The sequence below is a fragment of the Nelumbo lutea genome, chromosome 1, assembly GCF_056320005.1.
Source record: "Nelumbo lutea isolate HS-2025 chromosome 1, American lotus-T2T, whole genome shotgun sequence".
Taxonomy (NCBI): Eukaryota; Viridiplantae; Streptophyta; class Magnoliopsida; order Proteales; family Nelumbonaceae; genus Nelumbo; species Nelumbo lutea.
In genome coordinates this window covers 36746215-36770724 of record NC_142684.1, presented here as the reverse complement: position 1 = coordinate 36770724, position 24510 = coordinate 36746215, and the positions used below count along the sequence as shown (strand labels likewise).

The 24510-nt window shown below is 38.7% G+C and overlaps 1 protein-coding gene across 2 annotated transcripts in view; it reads right to left on the bottom strand.

Moving 5' to 3' along the window:
* Window positions 1-691: 691 nt before the first annotated feature.
* Window positions 692-24510, bottom strand: part of EBS1 (EMS-MUTAGENIZED BRI1 SUPPRESSOR 1) — a 106662-nt gene continuing 82843 nt past the window's right edge. Inside the window, exons 25-37 of one of the 2 annotated variants that reach the window (XM_088964733.1) lie at window positions 18455-18511; window positions 18225-18355; window positions 18006-18094; window positions 17542-17891; window positions 17321-17416; window positions 12768-12832; window positions 6376-6478; window positions 6108-6266; window positions 5861-6001; window positions 5638-5681; window positions 5439-5553; window positions 1314-1466; window positions 692-1209 (exon numbers count right to left, since the gene is read on the bottom strand). In XM_088964733.1, coding sequence (XP_088820859.1) covers window positions 1039-1209; window positions 1314-1466; window positions 5439-5553; window positions 5638-5681; window positions 5861-6001; window positions 6108-6266; window positions 6376-6478; window positions 12768-12832; window positions 17321-17416; window positions 17542-17891; window positions 18006-18094; window positions 18225-18355; window positions 18455-18511 — 1674 coding nt within the window. In that variant the 3' untranslated portion in view covers window positions 692-1038. The remainder of the gene's footprint in view (window positions 1210-1313; window positions 1467-5438; window positions 5554-5637; window positions 5682-5860; window positions 6002-6107; window positions 6267-6375; window positions 6479-12767; window positions 12833-17320; window positions 17417-17541; window positions 17892-18005; window positions 18095-18224; window positions 18356-18454; window positions 18512-24510) is intronic. The other variant, XM_088964734.1, reaches the window with a different exon arrangement.

The window sequence follows — 24510 nt, the reverse complement described above, 5'->3', positions numbered from 1 at the left end:
AATATAATTTTTCAAAACACACGAAATTCAATTCCCGAAAGGATTAAGGAATTTTTTAAATTTCTTAACCATCTAACATGAATCAACTATCCATATGATGAATCCTAACCCTTTCTTCATCTAACCCCTAGGGTTTTGGGCTACTTGTTTTTTATGTCATTGGCAGTGGGTGGTAGTTTTTTCGCAGGTGTATTAGGTTGTGTTTGATGGGTTAGTTTGACATGATTACGGAGGTGTGGTAGTTTCATTTGGAGGCTAGTGGTAATTACACCACCGTTGTCCGTGCCTATCCTTTTCAGGGTCGACCACGGCCGGTGGCTAGAGCTGGTTGATGACACGAGTTCTCCACCAGCTTGTTCATAACTTCTCTTGTTGCAAGCAAACACTGGTGGAGGTAGCGGTTTCTATTCAAACAAAAAAAAAAAAAACTCCAATTACGAACCATGCACCACTTGTATTTTCGGCAATATCAACAATTAAAGACCAAGGTGGTGTTATCCTGTTGGGAGTCGCATAAATAAAAGTACAACACCATGACTTTACACAACCCCTGCCGCCCTACGCTTCAGGTAGATAGCAGCCCAGCCCCTGTAGGCGAAAGGGCTATAAGCCTATAAGCCTATAATTACAAATTTGATTAATCAACAAACTTTGAACGGCTACTATTCCTCGGGATAAAAATACTACCACGTTATGCACGGACAAATAAATTTTAATTAGAATAGCTAACAGGAAAATTCTCAAATAAGTTATGCTCGCCAATTTACAGATTACTATCAGCGAACATCTTCTGATAATAATTATTGCCTTAGTGAACATTGAAGCCAACAAAAAGCTGAGACATGGGTTTAAGGTTTAAGGTGCACACCCATCCTGCAATTCTCCAGGTAACTCTTGCAGACAGAAAGGTGAGCCCAATTTCCCAATTAATCTTGTAGCTTAAACTTGAGGACCTGATCAGCTTGGGATGAATTACGCGGAACTAATGCACCAAGAATTCTGACCAACTGAAGGATGTTCATAAGTTATGTTGAGGAATCACAATTCCGACTTAGATTCCATGTCTTCATCTGACCTTACATCAACTGAATTATCTGTTTGACCAGGAGGTATGGACTCCTGTTTCTTATTCTCACCTAAAAGTCCTGCAGTGAATCGTCTTGCCTCTGAGTCAATATCTATCCACTCGGAAATTATTCTTTTAGCACCCTAAGAGGAAAGGAGAAAAAGAAAATTGATTAGAGAAAGCGATGATGATTCTGGGAATCAAAGGAAAGGGGATTCATCTTGAAGTCTCCAGAAATTTAAGCTACCTGAAGTTTGGGTTCCTTTGTCATGGGATTATTACAGAGATCAATTGTCTTTGCCTTGGATTTTGTGGCATTCCCACACCATGACTCACACCAAAGCCATTCTTGTGGAAGAGAAAATATGGGTACTGTGTGTTGGGCATAGTTGGGAAGATCCTGCAATATAAAATATGATTTTCAATATTTAATGCATATATTGTGAATAAAACCTTGCAAACTAAATCTGAAAGGGATTGAAGAAATACAATGTAAGAAACCCAAAGTTGATTCGAAGCATGTAGGAGGAAAACTAAAAATTGAAAAGGAAATGGGAACAGAATAGAAGTTATCCTATTAAAAAGCTAAACAGGAAAAATTATGATTTCAAATGTATGTATATTTCCTAATATTTCCATGACATTTCCATTTCCATGAGTAATGACATGAAATATTACTAGAATCAACCTAGTCCCCAGTGAAAACAACCTGCATTATGCTTGCCTAATGATTTTCTGATGGTTTGGAACAAAATAATAATTTAAAAGCATGTACCTATGTTTCTTTTTCATTTCAAAAATATCATCTCATATTTTCATAATGTTTCCACCATGACTAATTTTTACAATATTTCCATATGACATTTCCAACATTTCTGACATATTTCTTATATTTGGATCCACTAACACACATTTTAAACCATGTTGCAAATGGGTCTTAGTGATATATTAGCAATTTTTCTATTTTAGTGATACATTAGCAATTTTACATAACGCTAGTGGGGTTTAATCTGATAGTCATGCAATTGGGTCTTACTTGAATTGGGTCTTCTAATAGAAATGATGAAGTTCTCTTTGGGCTGAAGCTTGCCAGTCAGCCAGTGGCAATTTCGTATTTTGGTAAAAAGTAATCTGAGCACCACTCTCTATAAATATATCTCATAAGACATTTTTTATGGAAAGAATGAATTAAATGAATTTTTTTTTTAATTGGTGCAGCTACTCCATGTGTGTTTCTTGTGTATGTGAACTTCTTTCTTTCCTTTCTCTATTCTTTTTCTTCTATTGCATCATATCCATAGTGGTTATCTCTCATCCAACTAATTACTACTTAAGTGGAAGCAGTTGTATCCCGGATTCTAAGATCCGCAAACGGGCTGGGTAATGGGTTGGCAAGGGGCTACTACAAGGGACAGATTGTATTGGGGTCAAGTGAAGCAACCTTACTTCTGTTATGTGGGCTATTGTCTTTTTGTACGGGGTTGTTAGCTGAGGCTAAGAAGCCCATTGTGTGTATCTTTAATCCTGTACACCGGGGTTGTATTCTGGGATTGTATTGGGGTGAGTGTATACTGGGGGTTGATGATTTCTCCACATCTAGGTATCCCCTATACTACTAGAAGTACCACAGGTGCTGATCAAACCAGACTGCTAGAAAAGATGCAAAAACTCTGCCCTTTGATTTCAGGAGGAAAATCTCTAAGAACTCTGTTGTAATGCTGCATCTAAAGCTGTTTTGTGTAACTTAACCCAAGAGTATACTTGTCTTTTTAACCATATATCTAGTAACTAAGTGAGCACCACCAGACTATTTTTAGAATCATATCAAACTTTTGGCCTTTTCTCTCTTGTCTTTTCATCTCAGTCAAACTTTATGGTATCAGAGCAGGTTTGGCTGCAGTTTTGAAGCTCATGCATCATTCTTGTTTCCTTTCTTAATCACTCTCATCTTCTGTCATATCTTGGAAGGGGGATCAATTTCCAAGTATGACTTAAACTGAATAAAGGCTAAACTCTATTTTCTATTATTTCTTTGGTCATAGTACCAAAGAATCATTAATTTAGGGTATAAGTACTGATGGAGACAGAAGGGATAGAAGTGGTTCTTCCTCTGTTAGAATGAATTGAACTGAAGAATGACAAAATTGGACTGAAAGGGTTTCTTTCGAACCATTTGTTATTCCCTTCCAATCTTTAAAAGCGGTATCCCTTGTTGGATAGCATGTACTATAATAGTTTGGTGTTTTTTCCTCTACTTGGACCTGCTGCACTGGTGTATGAATGTGGAGGTACATATAATGGATTGGAAGGGGTTGCTGCAGATTGAATAATTGAATCATTTCTAGTCTCTATAGACTGCTACTTGATGACAGATCTTCGTAGCAGCAAATTGATGTTGAAATCTGTTTTAAGTGTGTCATACTCTTCCTTTTTATCTGTGTGGATCTGTTAGCAATAAGAGATACAAGGAGGATAGATGGTGGCCTTAATTAATCGTGACTTTATGCTTGTTTTTAGTAGCTACAGAAGCAGATCTGTTCTCCACTAGGATTGATCCTTTCTGGTCTGTTGGTCTATGGCAGCTCTTGTTTCACTTGGCTGGTCTGTTGGACTGTCATTTTTTGGGGCTTGAAGGAGTTAATCCTTATTATGGTGGCTGAAGTTCAATTAGCTCCGTAGTTTCTGCAGAGCAATCCTTTTTAAGCAATGGAGACAGTATGACGTTCCCAATATCCATTACATCTTTGGATGACTTGGAACTATTTGGAATGGTCCAAAGCAATTAAATTGTTTGTAGGTGGAAGAGGAAAATTAGGCTATCTGATCTTACTGACAGTGTTGTTGAGCATACAGATGGAGGACCTACACATTACGGGTGTACATGGGTCAATTCGGTTCAGTTTCACCTATTTTTGTCAACTGAACCGACCATCTCAGGTTGAATTATACCCAACCAAAACCAACTGAAATTGGATGTAACTGAGGGTCAGTTTGATTGTTTGAATGAACCTGAAATGGAATTCTTCATTTTTCATTTTGTAGCCTAGAATATATATAGAAAAAAGTGAAAAAGATAACCTTATCTGTTTTTGCATGCAATAAACTATCCCAAAACAACATCTTATTTAATATTTGCAGCCTTTTCAGTCATTACAATGAATGTTGGCAGCCTTTTTTACATGTAACAAGATTTTTTGTCGAGATATTGTAATAAATGGGGCCTGTCTTTGCATAGTTAAGGGCACTTTTTACTGTTTTTAGGGAGATATGCTGACACAAGTCAAAAGAGGCTTTTTGTGGGAGAGCGTTTTTATGTATAGAAAATTTTCTTAGGGATCTAAGAATATCCCTAAGAAATTTTGGGATATGTAGATTGTAGAATATATGTCACTTTGGGTCAGCTCCAGGTCAGTCTACTAAAACATAACCTGCGACCGAACAGAATCTTCGGGTTCTACCATTATTTAAACCAAAACCAACCGAAATTTTTATAAAAACAAACCATCTTGGGTTGAGCCGGTCCAGTTTGGTCAGCTTGGTCAGTTTATAATATTTTGTGAACAACCCTACTACACATGACAAATGGGAGAAAAAAAAACTACATGTTGATGTCTTGGCTCTTATATACTATGCAGTTCAAATTGAGAAAGAAATTTTATGTGGGCTAGAGCCATCTTTTCTGAACAGAGACACTATGCAAGAGTATATCAACTTCAAGTTGAGCCTTCAACTTGTAGACAGGGAGAGAAAAGCCTCTGCCTATTTGTCTCCACTTACCTCAATGTGCAAAGAACAAGACCATTATGACTATTGATTGGGGATTTAAAAAGGATCCTAAAGCTTAGAAGATTCTTATCAATCAGCAGAGGGTACTTGCCTTCTTGCTGGCCTAAACCCTATTATGAGCCTATAAAAGCTCAAATAATGGGCAGCAAGGAATTTGCTAGTGTATAGGTATACTCAATTGTTCAATCAGATGAGAGTAGGAGGATTGCCATGAATCCTCTTGAGGGAGAGGAGGTAGCTCTTGTGGCAAAAAGTACCAACAGTAGTAAGAAGTCAGAAAGGGAAAGAAGAATGAAGACACTGATAAGGATAAACTTTGGTGTACTCATTGCTAGCAACCTTGTCATGCTAAGGAGACTTGTTGAGATCTTGTTGGTAAACCTAAGAAGTTTCAAAATAAGCCCAGGAAGAGGATTACTTCGGCTAATATGGTCTTTGATGTTCCTTCTCAAGAGAACATTTCAATATCTAATAATACGCAGGATCACCCTTTAGGCTCAACAAAAAAGGAAGATTTGCCAAGCATTATGAATCAGTTGGAAATATGGAAGAGTTCTAAACCAAAAGATATCATATATTGATTTACCTGATCAAGATTGGCCAGACTGTTTGGATCCTTGCTGAGAGTCTCATAGAATACTCTAAGATTGTCTCCTGCTGCAGTTTGTCGGAACTTCACCAAATCAACAACATACAAAGCACTGCAGGAAGTACATATTCCATGTGTCAAACCTGGGACTCCTTCAGAAAAGGACTTTATGATTTAGAAAGAATGTGACTGTTACCTAATATGATATGGTTTTCCTCGTAAATGTTCCTTCCAGAAACCCTGTATAATGGAAAATGGATGAAATTTAAGACATCCATATTGTTTAATAAAAAAAACTTTTTCTTTTACTCTTGTTTTTTTCACCAAATGTCAATAGAATTCATGTTTTAAGAAGACCAAAAAATGCGATCACTCTTTGGCAGAAAACACATTAAATCAAGTGAAGGAAAGGCCATTACTTGTCTCCAGAATCGGTACCCATCCATATCTTTATTATTGTCACAGAAAGGTGTATAAGCAAGTGGCCTTCCCTTTATGTCCATGTCATATAATTCCCCCATGTCTGCCCGGACAACTTGATCTGCATCAACAAATATAACCTGCAATATTATGAGAAAAGATGTTAGAAATTCAAATGCCCAAATTTCTTCAAGTAGATGAATCGCAAAAGAGAAACAAGAAATATATATTAGATAAAACAGATACCTTTTCCAAGGATATAGGGAAAATAACATCAAGAAACAGAATCTTATATGCCCAGATAATTCTCTGCTTTTCCTTCTGTTTATGAAGCCATGTCGGCCACTTGTACGTGATGAGTTCATACTGAAACTCATATTCTTGTGCCATATGTGGTATAAGATCCTAAATGTCCAAAAAAGATTGAATGATACAGGTTGTTCAGGATAAATCAAACAACAAAATACTACCAAAAAGAGAAACAAAGAAAAAAAGAATAAAACAGAAATATAACCTTAAATTGAGGAGAAAGGTAGTTCTTTATAAACCAGAACTTCACTGGCCGTTGTGTATTCCGAAGAACACTTAGAATCATGATTTTCAGGAAACGCTCATACCTATAAACACACATTCAGAAAAATTACTTTATTTTTTACTCTCAGATAATAAAAGAACTTTGAAAGCATTGAAAAACTTGAATGTGTATAATAGATTTCTATCTATAGCATAAGATAACATGGAAAGATTTCTATTTTAACAGATATTCCATGCCACAAACAGTTTAGATGATCTGGGGTTCATACATAAATGGAGAACCATGATGAAAGAGAACTTCGGTGACTTGTCTCTGTTTGCTCCAAAATTTGAAATATTATATCATTTTACTATTAGGGTTGTTTAAATTTGTTGAATATAGATAAAATATTTGTATTGCAATAGTTGCTTTTTCAGATTTGGTAAACAGCTGTCATCCAACTTTGCTTGATAGGTTGGGAAGGGGGCTCATAATGGCTGTCAATTTAAGAAACAAATAGGTTTTCAGCTAGTATTTTATGTGATCCAATAGTTAAGTGAAACAAAGAACCCCAATCAAATGATCACCATTGAGGAAATATAATCAATTTATCAACAAGAGTCAACTTAAGGAGCCTCTCATGCTTAGAGCAAACATTACATGGTCCAACTTAAGGAAATTTAATCAATTTATCAACAAAAGTCAATTTAAGGAGTCTCTCATGCTTAGAGCAAACATTACATGGTTTCAATTTAATGCCATTCTTCAAAATGGGATAGGTTCCTCCTTTAGGTGGATTTTGAGGAATGTTGGAGGGAACTTTCTTGTACAGCCTTACATAGACACATTTGTGATCACTGCCCTATCTTGCTGATATAGTGGCAGAAACCGTACCCCTTTTCACTTTGAGAATGTGGTTAGCTCATCATTGTTTTCTACTTGTTATAAATCCTGGTGGGAAGAAAAGGTGGAGGCAAGATGGAAGGGCTTTAAATTTTGCAAGAAGTTGCATATAATCAGGGGGAATCAAAATTAGGAAACAAGTGTTTAGATCAGTAGAGAAGACAAAGAAATTACTTTATCCCAGATTGAGGACATTGGCAACATGGAGGAACTCAATTGCAGTCACAGATAGGAGATACAAGTTAAACAATGTTGTTTTTTTTTTTTTTGCACTATTGTTAAATTTTACGTTCTCTTTTCTGCACTTTTGAAGCAACTCACTCACCGAAGTTCCGAGAACCCCCTATTTTCAGTCACAGGGGCTCCACCCTTCATTCCTCTCTTTCTTTTCCATCAAGCTATTTTCTCCCTCTCATTTTGTGAAAACAGAGGCTTTTCCCCCTTTTATCTGTAGTTATTGACACAAAAACAGGGCTCCGGCCTGCTATTTTCCCCCTCTTTTCTTTATGCAAAGCAAGGTCTCTTTCCCATTTTTTCCATTGTTTCTGACAGAAAACAGGGGCTTTGCCCCACTATTTCCCCCTCTTTTTCCTTGATGTAAAACAGGAGCTCCTCCACATTTTTCTCATCATTTTTGACACAACAGGGGCTACACCCTATTATTTTCCTCCTATTTTTTTATGCAAAACAGGGGCTCTGCCCCGTATTTTTTTCCCTTTCAATTAGCGTCTATTTGCACATGAAAACAGGGGCTTTTCTCTATTCTTTCTCCTTTCATTTTCCCTTGTATTTGTATTCCTTTTTTCCATGCAAACAGAGCACCTCGTGTATTTAGACTTGAAAACTTAATTTCTGTACATGAATCATGATATTTTAGTTTAGACTTGAAAACAGGGTCTCACTATTGTACTGATGTGTGTAGACTGAAAATTGGATTATTTTGTTCTTGAATTTGTGTAGACTCTATGCAACCTAGTGTCTCTTATTTCAATATTTTTTATAATGCATTTTGGTTTTGACAATTTCAAGCGATAGAAACTAGAGAACATTATGGTTTTTTTCTTTAAAAGTCTTGGGAGATGAGGATAACCAAAGCCATATGGTCCTTAATTATACCAAAGGGTCTATTGAAATGTGACCATTGTTATGGTACAAAAGTAGTAAAATTGTCACTAATATAACCTACTTATATGGTATCTATGTCCTGAAAATTGGTGCAAAATCATTTTCTCCTACTTTTTTTTAGATGTTTAGATATTTTTATAGGTTTTTACAACTTTTAGAAAAATTAGAAAAAATCTTATGATTCACAATACAATTTGATTCAAACCCCTTAAAGATTTACAATACGATTACGATTCTCAAAACATTGGCTTGTAGTCATCCATGGGAACAACTATAACGTCCATAGTGCCTTGCCAACAATTGATCTTCAAGATCACTCCTTGAGCCACTCCTTCAAGTTCTAGCATCTTGGAGTTGACTGCGTTGATCCCAATCCCCTGGTGATGCTCAAGCCTAGGTGCCTTGCCACCTCTACCAAAAGAAAGTTTTTTGTGGCTTCTGTATCGGCCGTGGCATGGCTCTCCTTGCCATCATGATTAGGTCCACATACATCATCTTCACCTTGGACTTCTCCTTAGCTAGCTTGTCTAGCTTTTGCACATGGCCAAGTAGTAGTAGTGACACTATTGTGGCCTCTTGCCCATCCTATTGTTTTGCTTAGGCCTCATGACATTGAAAACTTGTTTGTTGGGCCAATTCCTGACCAAGTGGTTTCCATCACATAGGAAACACTTCAGTAGTTTCTTTTCTCTATACTTGTTCTTGTCTTTCCATCCGTCATTCGTCCTATCCTTGTGGCCTAATGACTATGGTTTGGTGGGGGTCCTTGTTTGATATATCCATCACTCATCCTCACACAATGGTGTCTCAGCTCCTTCTGTGCCCATGGTTGTAGACCGCCTAGGAAGAACAAGAATTCCTTGTTTGATATATCTGACACTTCTGGCATGAGAATTGAGAACTTGACTCTTTATCTCCCTCTTGAACTCTACCAATGAATTGATGGTGCAGGTGCCATTGTCCATATCCATGCACTACCTACACCACCAAAGCATAGCTATGTTGGCTAGGTATAAGGAAGCAGTGTGTATCTTGGCCTTCTCATGTTCTATGCCTGATGCCTCAAAGTATTGCTCTAACTACAACAAGAAATGTTCAACTCTCTTGGGGTTAGGCACTCTTACCTTGGCCATTGTTTCCCTATGGGGGATTGGCAACGCATTGGCCATGGCCCTTTTACATGGGGGGTGCTCAGCCTTCATCTCTTCCATCTATGCATGGTGCTCCATTTAGCCAACTTGCATTTCTTCCACTTTGGCTTCCATGCTCTTGAGGCTCTTTTGCAGGGTTGTGACCCAGCCTTTCAAGTCCTTAGTGAACCTCAATAGCATCTGCCAGGCCTCCTCTTGCTGCTTGCTCATGTCATTCATAAAGCCCAACAAAGCTTCTCCCATGCTGGACCTGGACACCATGCCCCTTGGCCTCATTGATGGCCTACTCAACTTTGGCTAGGTGCTCTTCCTAACCAAAGGCTATGTCCAAGGATGGCTCCTTGCCTTGGAGTTGGCCTTGCTCCACCCTTGGGAAGTCCAGCAACTCTCCAGCCATTTGCCTTGCTTGTAGGGGCTTTGATACCACTTGACATATGCTTAAACTCCTTGCTAATGATTCATCTCACTGACTCCAAACAGGATGGTACTGCTATGGAATTCAATGTGAAACTCATGATGAAAACATTCTACGAAATCCTACTTTGCACTGTAGACTGGTTGGGAGTCTTATTCATCTCGCTATGACTCACCAAGACAACCCATGGTATTCAAATGGTTAGTCAGTTTGTATCTGCTCCCAGAACTCTTCATCTCATTACGGTTCACAAGATTATCTGGTAACACCATAGTTCTCTTGATCGTAGGATTTTCTTCACGCATACTCTAATGCTAATTGTGCATGATGTCCAAATACATGTCGATTTACCGCCGCGTATACTGTGTTCAAATTCTCTATTGAAGCAGTGTACTGTGTTCAAATTCTCATGGAAATGTAAGAAGCAGTGTACTGTGTTCAAATTCTCTAATGAAGCTAAAGTGCTAAACATAAAGCTATGTCTACTGCCTATGGTGAAACTGTTAGTTGAGGGGCCTTCTTAAGGAGCTTCATTTTCCCCTTACTACTTGTTCTCTGTTATATGCAGATAATATGAGTGCCATTTGCATTGCTTCCAACCCAGTTTTTCATGAGTGCACCAAACTCAGTGAGGTTGATTTTGATTTCATTTGTGATCAATTTATAGCTGGGACAATAACCTGTTCACATGTTTCATCTAAACTACATTTGTGTGTATTTATTCTATTTTGTGTTTGGTGGGTCTCATTGTAATTTGGAAACAACCTCTGTATGTGCAGCAGTAAGATTGTGTGCATCTGTCCCTCCCCAGACCCAGAATTGGTGGGAACCTTGTGCGTTGGGCTGCCCTTTGGGTCTCATTGTAATATCATAGGTTGTATCTACACTATCTTGTTATTGGCCCACTAATGAGGGGCACTTATGCAATTCTATTTGATACACCTTCCCAAGATCTTCTTTGTTGCCTACATGAAACCCTACAAGAGGAAAAGCAAAGTATCTTTTATCTCCCTCAAATCCATGATGAACATGAACTTATGCATCTCCATTTCCATCATGTCTACTTTTTCCTCTATCAAAGATCTTATGATCATAAATATTTAATTAGAGCTCCAATACCAATTTGATAGGAACTGCCTATCACAGAGGTCACATCGAAAGCACCCTTCCTCCTACAAGAAAGAGAGGAGTAGAAGCAGAAGAGAACAAGAGAAGCAACTTCAGGAATATCCGACTGCCCCCTTCAATAGCTCTTCCGCTATTTATATAGTGTTTACATATGGTTCATGAATTACATGCTCAAGAGAATAACTCTTGTGATGTGCCTTTCTTAAATAGACATATTTGCTAGGTGTGTCTGGGCTTCGGTTCAATTTAGTTACTCCCTGACTTGTGTTTTCTGTTGGTTCTTGGCTGATGATGTGCCATCTTGCTGGTCCTAGGTCTGGGGCTTATCATAGTTCTTAAGTGATTAGAAGATGATTTGAGTCGGTTTCCTAATCCAAATTGCAGCCTGTAAAAAAAGAACATTTGATTCATTAAAGGGTTGATTTGTAAAATTAATGTTTTTTCCTTTCCCCCTTTCCTTCTAATCAATCCCTCTCATTGTTACTTACCAGAATAATTAGAGTCCTTCCCTTTCTTTCTGATTTCTTACTCATTTTTTGGTGCACATCAAGCTGTTTACTTGCTTTTCTTCCCCTATTCTTCAGCATAGATCACCTAATGCCACTCTTTCACCCCGTACAAAGGCCACCAACAGTTCTTAAATTATTAGGACCCCTACCCCATCCTACATAATTTACAAGGGTAAGAAACAGAACTGTACTGTAGAAAACAATTGGGAACACAGTTGGAGTGGGTTTGGCAAGTTAATCTCACTTTGCCACAGGCTATACAATCTCATATAAAGTAGGGAGACATATTCTTCACAATTAAGGTATCTTGATGTACATTCTATATTTTCAGAAACCTCAAATATGCAATTGCAAGAAGTGATCCTTTTGGAGAAAATGAAGTTAAATTCAGTCAAACGTTTTTACATTACTCATAAATACCGACAAAAAAACATGGGATCAACCGACTCCAGTGTAATTTGGAAGAAACAGGTTACTCTCCTGATTTAGAGGCATTCATGTGGTTGGTCTTCCGGGACCTAGAGAAAATGCTTGGCATAGACCATCTTAATAATTGGTGGTGCAACTCAACAAGTGTTATGCGGAAAATTATGAACGAATAGCTAAACTATTTCTATTCATTTTGTCTTAATTATACTTTGTTAGTTAGTTATTTCAGGTCTCTTGGTTGTGACAACCCTTGTGATAATTGAGTCCAATGCATATTTTAACTGATAGCTATTTGGTGGACTAGGATATTAGTGGTGAGCATTTTTAGTACATCCTAATATACATACTTATATTTGGATCAGTGTTTTAAAAAGTGCTGGAGGCAATAAGCCTGGAGGTGCACCTGCAGGTGAGACATAAACCTCATATGCTCTTACATTTAAGCCCATTTTTACAATAAAATTGTTATAGAATAAAAGTGAGGGAACCCTTCATGATGAAAACCCTCCAAATTTGCTTATTATAATATTATAATTTAAATTTTACTACAAAAAATTTAAGAAATTTTTTAATTACTCATCAAATATAAGAATAACAACAGTAGAAACAACAATATATCAGATGACAAGATAAATCCAATGCATCCATTAGACAGGTCACTATTTGGACCAACAAATTTTAAGTGCTCCTAGGAGAGAGAGAGAGAGAGAGAGAGAGAGAGAGAGCACTTACAAGTGACCAGAAGCAATTGAAAATATATTAATAGTTTTTCCATGTCTTCCACCACTTTTGTGTTCCTAGGAGAAAATGACACGGCATGTTAGCCGGTTTATTTATCCAAACAAGTTAAACTTATATTTCCACGTGGTCAAAGAGATACAACATGCAAATACCATCCGGAAGACAAATGTCTGATATAACATCCAAATAAAGAAGGAATACCAACAGTTGCATAAATTCACAATAGAAATTGTCATATGCAAATGATGTTCCTAAAAAATAAGGATTGAAGTGGGTAAAAACTGTAAATGTGTCTACTTTTTATATATTGTAGACAGAAGATAGGTGATTTTGATTGAGGAAAAAGAAGAGGTAAGAGAAGAAAAATAACCTTGAGGAAACATCAAATTGGAATCAAGAGCGCCCCATTCATACTATTGTACTCTAAACAACACTCATAAATATAAAACAAGCCCAGCTTGTTGAGTAAAAGAACCAAGTGAGGTTGAACAATAATATCTGCAGCCTTGTTATTACAATGCAAATTCAAAGAATCTTGGATGGGGGCATCCAAGTTCTTGAAGAAAAGATTTCAGCCAAAAATGTTATAGACCCAATGATTTAAAAGGCACACCTGCGAGGCACATTTTGGGGTATGTGCCTCACCCAGGTCCTAGGAGCACCCCTTCAAAAGGCGCACACCTGATGCGCCTTGCACCTCAGCCTAGGTGTGTGCCTTTTTAAAATTTTGTTGTTATAGGATGGGGACGAATTTTCAATCGGGACTAATCCCAACTCGTCAATAGTATAGAACTCAATCTCCTCATCACCAACACCCAACAGGACTCTTCTTTCATCAAAGGGGTGGAAACACCATCTCAAACTCCCATTTTTATTTGGAATTTTTCTACTATACTCTCCCAAATTTTCACCTCAACTGGGGCCATAACAATATGTCTCGTTTCCCAATCTTGCCTACACATTCGAGCAACAACTTTAAAGGAACTGTTGACCATAATGTTCAGTTCTTCCCCCTGTTGTGATTCAATCTCAGTCCCCCCTTGTGTTCATTTTCCTCGTTGGACTCCACATAGGCCTCCTCTTGTTTGGTCAATGTTTGTTCAGTGGCTTCAACAGTTTGAACTAGAAGAAAGTGGAAGAAGTCTAATATGGGACGGGAAGTCTAATTAGAACTGCCCCCAATTAATCAGTCAAACTTGGTAGCCTAAACCCTACCGTTCGACCATAATATGAATTAGGGGTTTAATTAAGTACAATGACTAAACTGCCCCCACTTAAGTATGGGACAGAAAGTCTAATTAGAACTGCCACATGAGCACATAACTTAAACTGAATGAAAAGACTAATCTACCCCTCATTCGGCTAACTCTAACACTCCCCCTCAAGCTGGAGAATATATGTCATATAATCCCATCTTGTTACATATATAGTTCACTCTCCCTGAGTTTAAACCTTTTGTAAACAAATCTGCCCAATGATCACCTGAGGTCACATGTTCCATGCTTATCTCTCAAGTAAGAACTTTCTCCCTCAGAGTGGAAATCAATCTCTATGTGCTTTGTTCTGTCATGAAAAACAGGATTAGATGAGATGTGAATTGCAGCTTGATTATCACAGTAAAATCTCATGGGTCTGTCCATTGAGAATGCAATTTCTTGTAGGAGGTTTCTCAACCATATTAATTCACATGTAGTGTGTGCCATGGCTCTGTATTCGGCTTCAGCACTACTCCTTGCCACAATGGTTTGCTTCTTACTCTTCCATTCACATGTAGGCAAAGGGTTTGGATGCCAAACAAGCTATACCTGAGTGAGCAAAGGTGGCTGTAGTATGTTGTGGAGTTGCCTGAAGGAACCTCTCATACTCATCACGTGATACACTCATCATTTCCTTCCCGAAAACAAATGTAGATGTGGAAGGTGTGAGATTTGGCTGTTAGTTATCACTGACATCAACCCCACTAGCTACTGCATGATTAGCCCATGTAGAAGGTGGGCCATGATACACTCATCATCTCCTTCACCGAATGTCCTTCCCTGCCACAGTGGATTCACTTCCTAGTAGAGTTACCTTTTCCTTTAGCACGGCCTCCCCCTAAATCATGACCACCACCACGGCCAAACATGGAACCACCACGACCTCCTTGAGATCCATGTCCTCCCCCTCTAGTACCACGTCCACCTCCTCTGGCTGCCACAAATCCTTATCTGTCAGACGGTGTGGTACTGTCTGTAGAACCCAAAGAGATCCTACGAAGCCTTGCAAATACTTCCTCAAGTGTAGGGTGTAGGAAGAGTAGAGCCACCCAATATTTGGGTTCTAACTAGTTTGTACTCCGATTTCAGCCCCACACAGAACCTAGTGGCATCCAATTCCTCCCTCTGTTGTTGCTGAACCTTAACATCCGGAGTTAGGGGATGATAGACATTTAGTTCATTTCCGAGGTTTTTCATACTGGCATAGTACTCTTCTAGGATTTTATTCCCTTGCTACAGATCAAAATACTCCTAATAGAGCTGATATACACTCGTAGTATTATCCTGCCCAAAATAAAGCTTCTTGGCATGTTCCCATATGTCCTTAGTTGTATCTAAGAACATAAAGTTGGCACTTATTTTGGTTCCATACTAATCCATAACCATGTCATGATTTGGGCATCTTCCTATTCCTAGTCATCAAACCCTAAAGAGTCGGTTGATGGTTTATCTTCCTTCACATGCTTCACTTTCCTCTTTGCCTTGAGAAAAACTTTAACTAATTTGGCCCATGGCACATAATTCTCACCATTAAGTTTAATTGAAGTCATCTGCACACTCAGATAGTCAGAGGGAATCACCACACTAGGTTTCTAATCACTACAACCATCTCTAGTTGCTGTCATGATGCCCTCCCAATGCTACTTCTGATGCTGAATCCCCAGCAGTCTCCAAACAAAGATAATAGGTTCACAACCAGTCACAATCAATCACCACTATGTAAACTACCATTCAGATTAAAGAACGAAAGGTAAACCAGCATTCAGACAGAAACAACAAGGCAGAAAATTGATGTAGACAATTCGGCCATTCCTTCCAGCACAAAAACACAAACTTTTGTTCTTGTTCACACCACTACTGATTACATAGAACCATAAATCACACTGACAGTAACTCAGCAACTCACTAACCACATACAAGCCCTCTTGAAACTGCTCAATAGAGGGTGAGCATCACAAGCACCACCACATGACCATAGCTGTCACACATGATACAGGTCTATCTGACCTTTTCAAAGGCAATACAATTCCCAAACCATCAACTACTACCACTGCAGTACTCTGTCAGTCAATTCAGGTCACTCGTGACCAAAAGGAGAGGAAGGCTTTCATAATTTTTTCGGGATTTTCCTCTTCTCTCTGGTTCACTTTCAGCTTGGAGATGAAGTTTTTCCTGCTCCTACCTGAGGCATAAGTGTGAAAAAATCTGGAGTTATTGTCTCCTTCTTTCAGCCATTTCACTCTTGATCTTTGTCTCCAGTAAATTTCTTCTCTTCTAATTAGTTGTTCCCATTCCTTTTTCAAATCTGCTCTTCTACTTCTGTTAAGAGCATCAAGGATCCCGTTTTGTTCTCTACTATCCAGCTCCTCGATCTCTGTAAGAACTCTTTTCTTCTCTTCTTCAACAGTTTTGAATACCACCCTCCCCCAAACTTTCAGGTTTCTTTTTAGAGTTATTAATTTCTGAAGGAGCCTAAAGCCAGCCCAACCCTCAACTTTGCAATCTTCCCACATAACTATTGAATCTAGCATCAACATATTGTCTTTTACTTCTCTACATAACTAGGTTTTCTCCCATTAATGTACAATAACCAAATAATGCAAGACACCCACAGCAACCCCAAGTATAGGACCACCAACAGTGGAATGAACAAGAGAAAAAGGAAAGTTGTCCTTTTCATTACTTGGAAGAAGTTGTTCTACAGTGATAGCACACTTCACATGCCTTACATTGAAGGCTAGAGGGGATACGGATCTACCAACTTGGGAAACAAGATTCCTATATACTTAATATTTAAATAGCTTGATTGGAGTGCCATAAATAGATCCAGACTTTATTAGAACAAGGACTATGGCCACAATTATTAAAACGTGCAAAACCAGCAACTGAAAAACAATTGATAGAGAGGGACCAAGCAAGCCACATCTTCCATTACTGGGTGCAATGAATGATAAGATCTTGGGTTGATTGACCAGCATGGGAACAACTCCTGTAACCCTGTTACTCTCAAGACCCCAGATAACTGGGATTAACATTGGATAGCGGCATTTTTTACTTTGAATCAAAAGTTTGATTCAAGTGGAATTCCAGTCAGAAAAAAAATCATAAAGGTACAGCATTTCAAATGAAAATTACAATGTGAGACACAGAACATTCTTTTGAAAATTTAAATGATACATACTCCACAGAGACTTCATAAATTTAGAACATCATCAAGTGATACATTTAGGTGGTTTTAGGGTCATCAGTTGGTTGGTAAAGAGTGAGTTTCAGAAATAAAGTACTTACAACGAAGGCTCCTTTCCCCTTCTTCTGTGTTTCACTACTACCAAATAAATCAGATGCCCATTTCAATAAATTAGTGTTCCAGCTGTTGGGACTTTCCTATAAAAGGGTTTAGCAGAATAAGTGATACAAAATATGTCTTGTATGTATAGATTCATCCTATAAACCCTAAGTGTGCATTAACAAGTTAAAAGTATCCTTGGATTGCTAAAGGAAGCACTGACCTTTCTTTCCTGCAAATGGCTACTTTCAGCAGAAGAGTCCAACAATTGCTCATGTTCCTTTCCCTTTTTCTTCACTACTTCCAAATGGACTAGTTTACCCCGTAAGTCATTTATAGTAATTTGTTTCAACAAAGATGAATGCTGACTTCCATCTCCATTTTCTTTAAGAATGTAGAGATCAGAACTTCTTCCTGGAGCAAGCTGCAGGTACCACACTCCAGGAGAGACTTTCATTTGCCAGTAACCCAAATTAGCCATCACAATGGTATCCACCAAGTGTGGCCTATTCTTAGTTCCAAGAATCAACTGAAGGCCACGAGGAGGATCATGATCCTTTTCAGAACAATGACCTGATAATGATGGTTTGTCAACAAGAATAAACAAATCAACAATACCATCCCATGAAGATGAAAAAAGAAGAAATAACGGTACATAATGGATTAATTTTATGATAAAAATAATACCAGTGAGAATAAGTGCCTCAAGTTCATAAACAGCTTGCAATGTCCTTGTCTCTCCCAGATTTTCAAGCAAAATATTATCCAGGTCATGACTGAAAACAAAACCAAATTAAGGAATAAATAGTAAAATGTCCCGTGAAGAATGTAGAGAAACAGATTCGTATATCTTCATCAGAATACGTGTGAGCATATACAAGTTCTTATTTAAAGGTAGAAACATACACAGCAATAATAGGTTCAACAAGCCATGGCTCAGGGACATCAAGATTCATGGTGAGGGTTTTGGAAAGTGGCATATTTGCAAAGAATGCCTTGGGACCATTTACTGATTGATCAACACCACTGAAATCATCCTGAAATTTGACAATCCTAACCAAAATAAGAGGCAAATATCTTAAAATTGTATATCCAAACCCATACAACAATGAGAACTAAAGAAGTAACAGTAATACCATTGTAGGAACTACATATCGGTAGTAATTTTTCAGAGGAAGGTCAACAAGTGAACTCTGCAAGAAAAGACCAAATAAAATTAGTTCTCTTTAGATGTAAAAAAGAATATTTTAAGTGACAGAAAAAAATATTGAATGAAACTGGTCAAACAAAATATTAAAATGTTTTCTAATGTTCAAAATTTTCTCAGCCTGCAAGGAAAACAATATGAGGTTATTGTTGAATGGAAACTTATGAGCCTCTTATCTCTTAGAAATTCATAACCCAATGACAAGGATGCAGGTCAAGCCTGCTTCTTTATTTTCTCCTCTTTCATTCAAGAGCAGTGTTAACTTGGTATCACAGCACACCCTCATCGTGGACTGCTCTGTGACAATATGACAACCTGCTAATATCAATCTGCTGGAGGCTAATGTCAGTAGTCTGTATGGTTGGTCTGACAAGTTATGTTGGCAGATTGAAGATTCTGATAGAGGAGGATTTTAGACACATTTTGCTGTCTATCTCATAATGATCTGAGAAGTGTAGAGTATTTCTTAATTTTATTTCAGTAAAAACGTAAAAATTTAGATTTGGAGTGGGGCTTTTTGTAGGAGATTCAAAGGCTAATGGGTTTTGGAGAGGGATGGAGAAGTTGGACGTACGCATGAGTATCTTTGGTTTCCTTCTCGGTCCTCTTAAATGGGGTTTCCTCAGAATTTTTTAAAGCTCAGGGGTTTAAGACAAGGTAACCCAATTTCTCCTCTTCTCTTAGTGATGGAACTGTTGAAACTCACTTCTATCGAGAAGAGTTCAGTTGGGTTTATTTGAAGGTTTATCAGTTTGGTCAAACGAGCCTCGCAACTCTCATCTGCAATATACAGATGACACACTAATTTTCCTTGATGCATCAGGGGAACAAGTCCTGAATCTGAGAGATGTATTAACCAATTTTGAGTTGTTAACTGGTTTGAAGGTGAATTTGTCTAAGAGTATGTTGATTCGAGTAGGTGGGATGAGAAGGGAGGTGTTGACAGATTGTGACAATGCCTTTGAATGCATGATTGGTGAACTTCCTTTTTATTATTTGGGTTCGCTGGTGGGGGCGAAGTCCTCTTCATCTATTATCTGAAAACCAGTTATTGAGAAGACAGAAAAAAAAAAAAAAAAAAAAGATTGGATGGGTGGAAAGCAAGATATCTGTCATTGGGAGGAAGAACCACTCCCATTAGAAAGCAACCTATTATTTGTCTCTACCGAATGTCCCAGCTGAAATTGCCAAGAGGGTGGAAAAACATCAAAAACGGAGGAGAGGACCCCAAGAAATTCCATTTGGTCAAATAGGATAAAATTTGCAGACCAAAAGAGGGTGGTTTGGGGATTAGAAGAGTGAGAGTTTTTAATAAAGCTCTACTCGAGATCGGGCTGTGGAGGTTTGGGTTGCAGAAGGAGAGTCACTCATTGTGGAGGAGGGTAGCGGTGAGGAAATATGGGGTGGTTCAGTTTGGATGGGAATCAAGGATAGAATTTATTATTGGGTTGTGTGCAGAAAGGATAAGGTTCTGGGAAGATGATTGGAGTGGGGTGGGCAAGTTGATGGAGGTGTTTCCAAGGCTGTACAGACTCAATGAACATGGGATCACCATTAGTCAATGTTTTAAGAGACATGGGGATCAGCAGCCCTGGTGTCCAAGGTTCAGGAGACTTTTATTTGATGGAGAGGTGGAAGAATGTATTAATTTTCTGCAAAAATCTGGAGGGGACAAAGGTTTCAGACCACTTGAGAGATACGCTATGGTGGAAGGAATGCTCTAGTGGTAAATATACAATTAAATCTTGCCACTTAGCCTTGTCCAGGAACCATTTGGAGTTTGATCAGGTTGTGGGCATTTGGAGCAATCTGGTGCCCCCAAAAGTGGGAGCTCTAGCTTGGCTCATTGCTATGGACAGTGTGCTAACTACAGTTCACCTTACAAGCAGAGGGCTCAGCCTTGCTAGAATGTGCTACTTATCCAGAGAGAAACAAGAATCCATGAGTCACTTGTTCTTTCTGTGCAGGGTGACTACCTTCATCTGGAAGCTTTTCTCTGCCTTGTTTGGGGTGAGATATATACAACCTGGCTCCCCTACACAGACTTTCTCTATGTGGCTGAAGATAAGAGGTTGTAAGAACGCTAAGCTGCTTGGACTTGTATTCCTTTTGCGGTCTGCTAGTACATCTGGAAGGAAAGGAACAGGAGGTGCTTGGAAGACAAATGATGGAGCTTAAGAAGATTACTGGCAGCTATAGGCAAAGCTTCTTCTGATTGGATGCTGGTGCACCCAGAATTTGCTCAGATCAAAAAGGAAGATTTAGGGGAAAGGTTTTGGGAGGTGCTAGAATTACAAAACTGTGACTTTGTCAGCTTTTTCTGTTGATATATTGTTATACCTGTTTTTGTTTTGTCCAATGAAATTTTTCTATTTTTTTATCAAAAAAAGTTTGGCTGGAAGATTCATTGGTGTTGATTCGGAGGCTGAGAAGATTGAAGCTTTGGTTTCTTTCGAGTGGGGGAAGCAAAGAATTTTGTGCATAAGAAAGCTGAATAGGGATCTGTTTTTGTTCATGTTCCATAGCAGAGGAGCATAATGGACTTTGAGTCAGAAAAAACAGAACAGGGAAAGTGATGTGAGGTTAAGTTGGTGTTTTCCAACGGAAGGGGAGATTCATGATTGTGGGAGAAGAAGAGCCATGTGGTTGGAGGTGGTGGGTATTCCCCTTCATGTCTAGTGTCTCCTTAATATCAAAGAGGTTTGGAAGCATTGAGACACACTCCTTTATTAATATGATAAGAATAGGATGCGTGTGGGATAAGTTGGATGTCACAAGAATCTTGGTGGAGGTGGATGGCATCGCTTCTGTTCCAAGTTCAATGGAGCTTCTTTTTGCAGGGGAAAGCTACAAGTTAAGAATTTTTGTTAAAGGGGAATATCTTACTTTTCTTAGGGCGAGAACAAAATTAAGGTATTCAAAGGCATCAATTCAGCAAACTAGGATGGTCATTCAAGGTTGCAGGTTTAGGGGGTAAAGATGTAATTTTGGTGGTGAAGGAAAGCATGGAAAAGGTGGTCCTAATGAGGGTTCAGCCATTCAGGTTATGAGAAGTTGGAAGGAGAATCATCGAGATAAGTTCAAAAGGCTCTCTCAGTGCCTATGGGTTAATAAAGGAAAGGGTTTCATCAAAAAAAAGTTTAATGGTTTGAGAAGGGGCATTTTGAATCATGAATGCGAGATGTGGAGTTGCCAAGGAAGACAAAGGAGAAAAGGTAGACTGGCTGTGGGCTTCAGGCTCAGCATTAAACTGTCTGAGGCACAGGATTTAGGCCAGGACCATTCAAATTTTAGCAAAAGCCTAGCCATAGCCCGGACCATGAACAACTCTGGGTGTAGGTGGTGGTTAGGAGATATGAGATTGCAAGGCAAGGCTCCTCTAGGCAGAGGAGCATATTGGAGTTAGATTTAGTGTGTCTGATATGGTGGTTCAGGGGCAGGAGTCAAGTTCTCCTAGCCATCTCAAGTTTTTTTCCTGTGATCAGTCCTCTTCGAGTTGTGATGGTGTTGTCAGAGGGAAGGCAGATGGTGGCACAAGTGGTGCGGAAGTCAGGTTTGGGACAAATATGAGTTCAGCTATGGTGGTTGCTGCAGCATTGGAGCAGAAAGATCTTGCTGGGCTTGGTCACAAAGTGGTGTCCAGTCCTGAGGGAAGTTCTATTTTGGTATTTTATAATTCAGGGTTAGGGGCTCCCTATAGGGAAACTGTGGGTAAAGCCAATGTTGAAAAGTTTTCTGAAGTGGTTGTGGGAAGGATTCACGTCGACATTGGTAGGAGGATGGAGGTTGAGAAAAATGTTATTGGTAAAGGCGTTGTTCATGGTAACAAATCAAGAAGCACAAGTAGAAAGCATCTTGTTAATGTAACAAAGGTTTTCCTGCATCTTAAAGGTCTGGCTGACATGGGTCCTAATAATAAATTCAAAACGAATTTACAGAAGAAAAGGTTTAAAAGAAGTAGATAAGACTTAGTTGGTTTCTGGGGAAGAGTGTTCAGATGATTAGCAGCTGTTAAGATGCACATTTATTAGTGAGATGGTTACGCATGCTCAAGCAAATGTAGTGGCGAAGACAGAATTGGTTAGGGGCAATTTGATTGACAAGGAATGTGGAGAAGGCACAAGGAAGAAAGAAGGCATAGCTATTGCAATGTCTTAGTCTGACAAAATCGATTTGGTGGTGAAAAGAGAAAGGCCCCGTTTGGCGCGTCTTTTCATGCATGCTGTCATCTTTTTAGAAACCCAGCAGCCCGCGTTTTGGTCTTTTCCTGTTTGGTTGGGAAAAGATCTAGCTGCCAAAAGCCGCAGCCCCGAAAAGACGCGGGAAGCCCATTTCGAGCTATTTTCAGGAAGCTCCGAATGGAGCTTCTCGCCTTTTTTCAAAAGCTCACATCATCTTCTGGCTGTCAGGTCTGCAGAAAGATCTAAAAAAGACTTGCCAAATGGCACCTAAATTTGGAAAAAGAGAATGCTAGGGAGGTTCAAGCTGGCAAGATGTTGGGTTTGTTCTTCTTAGGTGTGGAGTTCGCTAGGAGAGCTTTCATGGCGTGGGGAAATATTTAAAGAAAAATATTGGATAGCAACAGTTGATGACTACAGCTTTTATGATGAAGCATTGGAGAATGTAGAGTGAAGTGTTAAGTCGGGCTGTAGGTTGGTGGGGGAGTTTGTTTTTCCAACTACGAAGGGGTTCAAGGGTGTTGTACTTGTTTTTGTTGGTTTTGAGCAGAGCTTTTGTTTCTTGAGTTTCTTTTTTTTGGGTGTGATCCAAATCTGCTGTTGATAGGTGTTTCTTTTTCCCGGGTGATGTCTTATCACCTTCCTATTGTATTCTCTTTCTATTTTTAATGAAACTTTTATTTTACTATCAAAAAAATATAGTACTCCTCAGCCAGGTAAGAGTAGGATTCCTAGTTAGGAACAATCAGGTATCAGCTGCTATTTTATGTTATAAATATAGGAGCATTGCTTTTTTTTTTCAAAGAGAGTGAATAAAATACATAAGTTTGTTTCTTTATGTGGATATGCGATGCTTCAGATGTTCGGGTGTGAGGCCTAAACCATATAGGAGTGCTTCATAGATCTATTTATCCTTAAAGTTCTTTGTTATGCTACATCTCTTTCAAAGTTCCCAACGCATTTGAAACTATCAAGCATAAGTTGACAGAAACTCCATACTATAATTGCCACACTTTTCAAAAGTGTTTGATGTTCCTTGTGATGCTTATCATAGAGAGAAGTTAAATGCAGCAAAGAAGTTTCCTGCCTATGAATATGGCATTAAACAGAATGGACTGGTGAAACGGGATTCAAGTAGTGGACCCCATATAGTTGGGATAAGGCTTGGATAATGATGATGATAAAGAGATAAATGTTGTGGTTCATGTACTTCAACATTGGAAGCGTTATCTCATTTCTAGGAGTTTGTGCTCTATTCTGATCACACCAAACTTTTAAATAATTGAATTTCAGAAGAAGTTAAACAATTGCCATGGAAAAGGGATTGCATTTCTGCAAGAATATACTTTTGTATTCAAACATCAGGCTGAAGTTGAAAACAAGGATTTTGGCATTACTCAACACCAAGCAATCAATGAGTGTAAAAGTGATTGATTTTGATCAGATGAAGAAAGTTTACTTTCCTTGAAAGGATTTGGCATTATCCATGCTGAACTCTTAGCTGGATGGCAGAATTCCTATCCTATCTTTTCTATGATGGGTATCTTTTACAAGATTCCCTTGTCTTCTTGACACTACTCTTCACAATCAGGTGATTTAGGAATTACATGCTGGTGGAGCAGTATGACATTTTGGATGTAAAAAGACTACAGTAATGACAGCGGACAGGAATTATTGGCCTAGCTTGAAAAGTGATGTCATCTAAGTCATACAACAGTGACATATTTGTCAAGTTGCCAAAGGAAGAAAGCACAATATAAAATTATACACACCACTACCAGTTCCACTTCCACATGCACCAGTACCA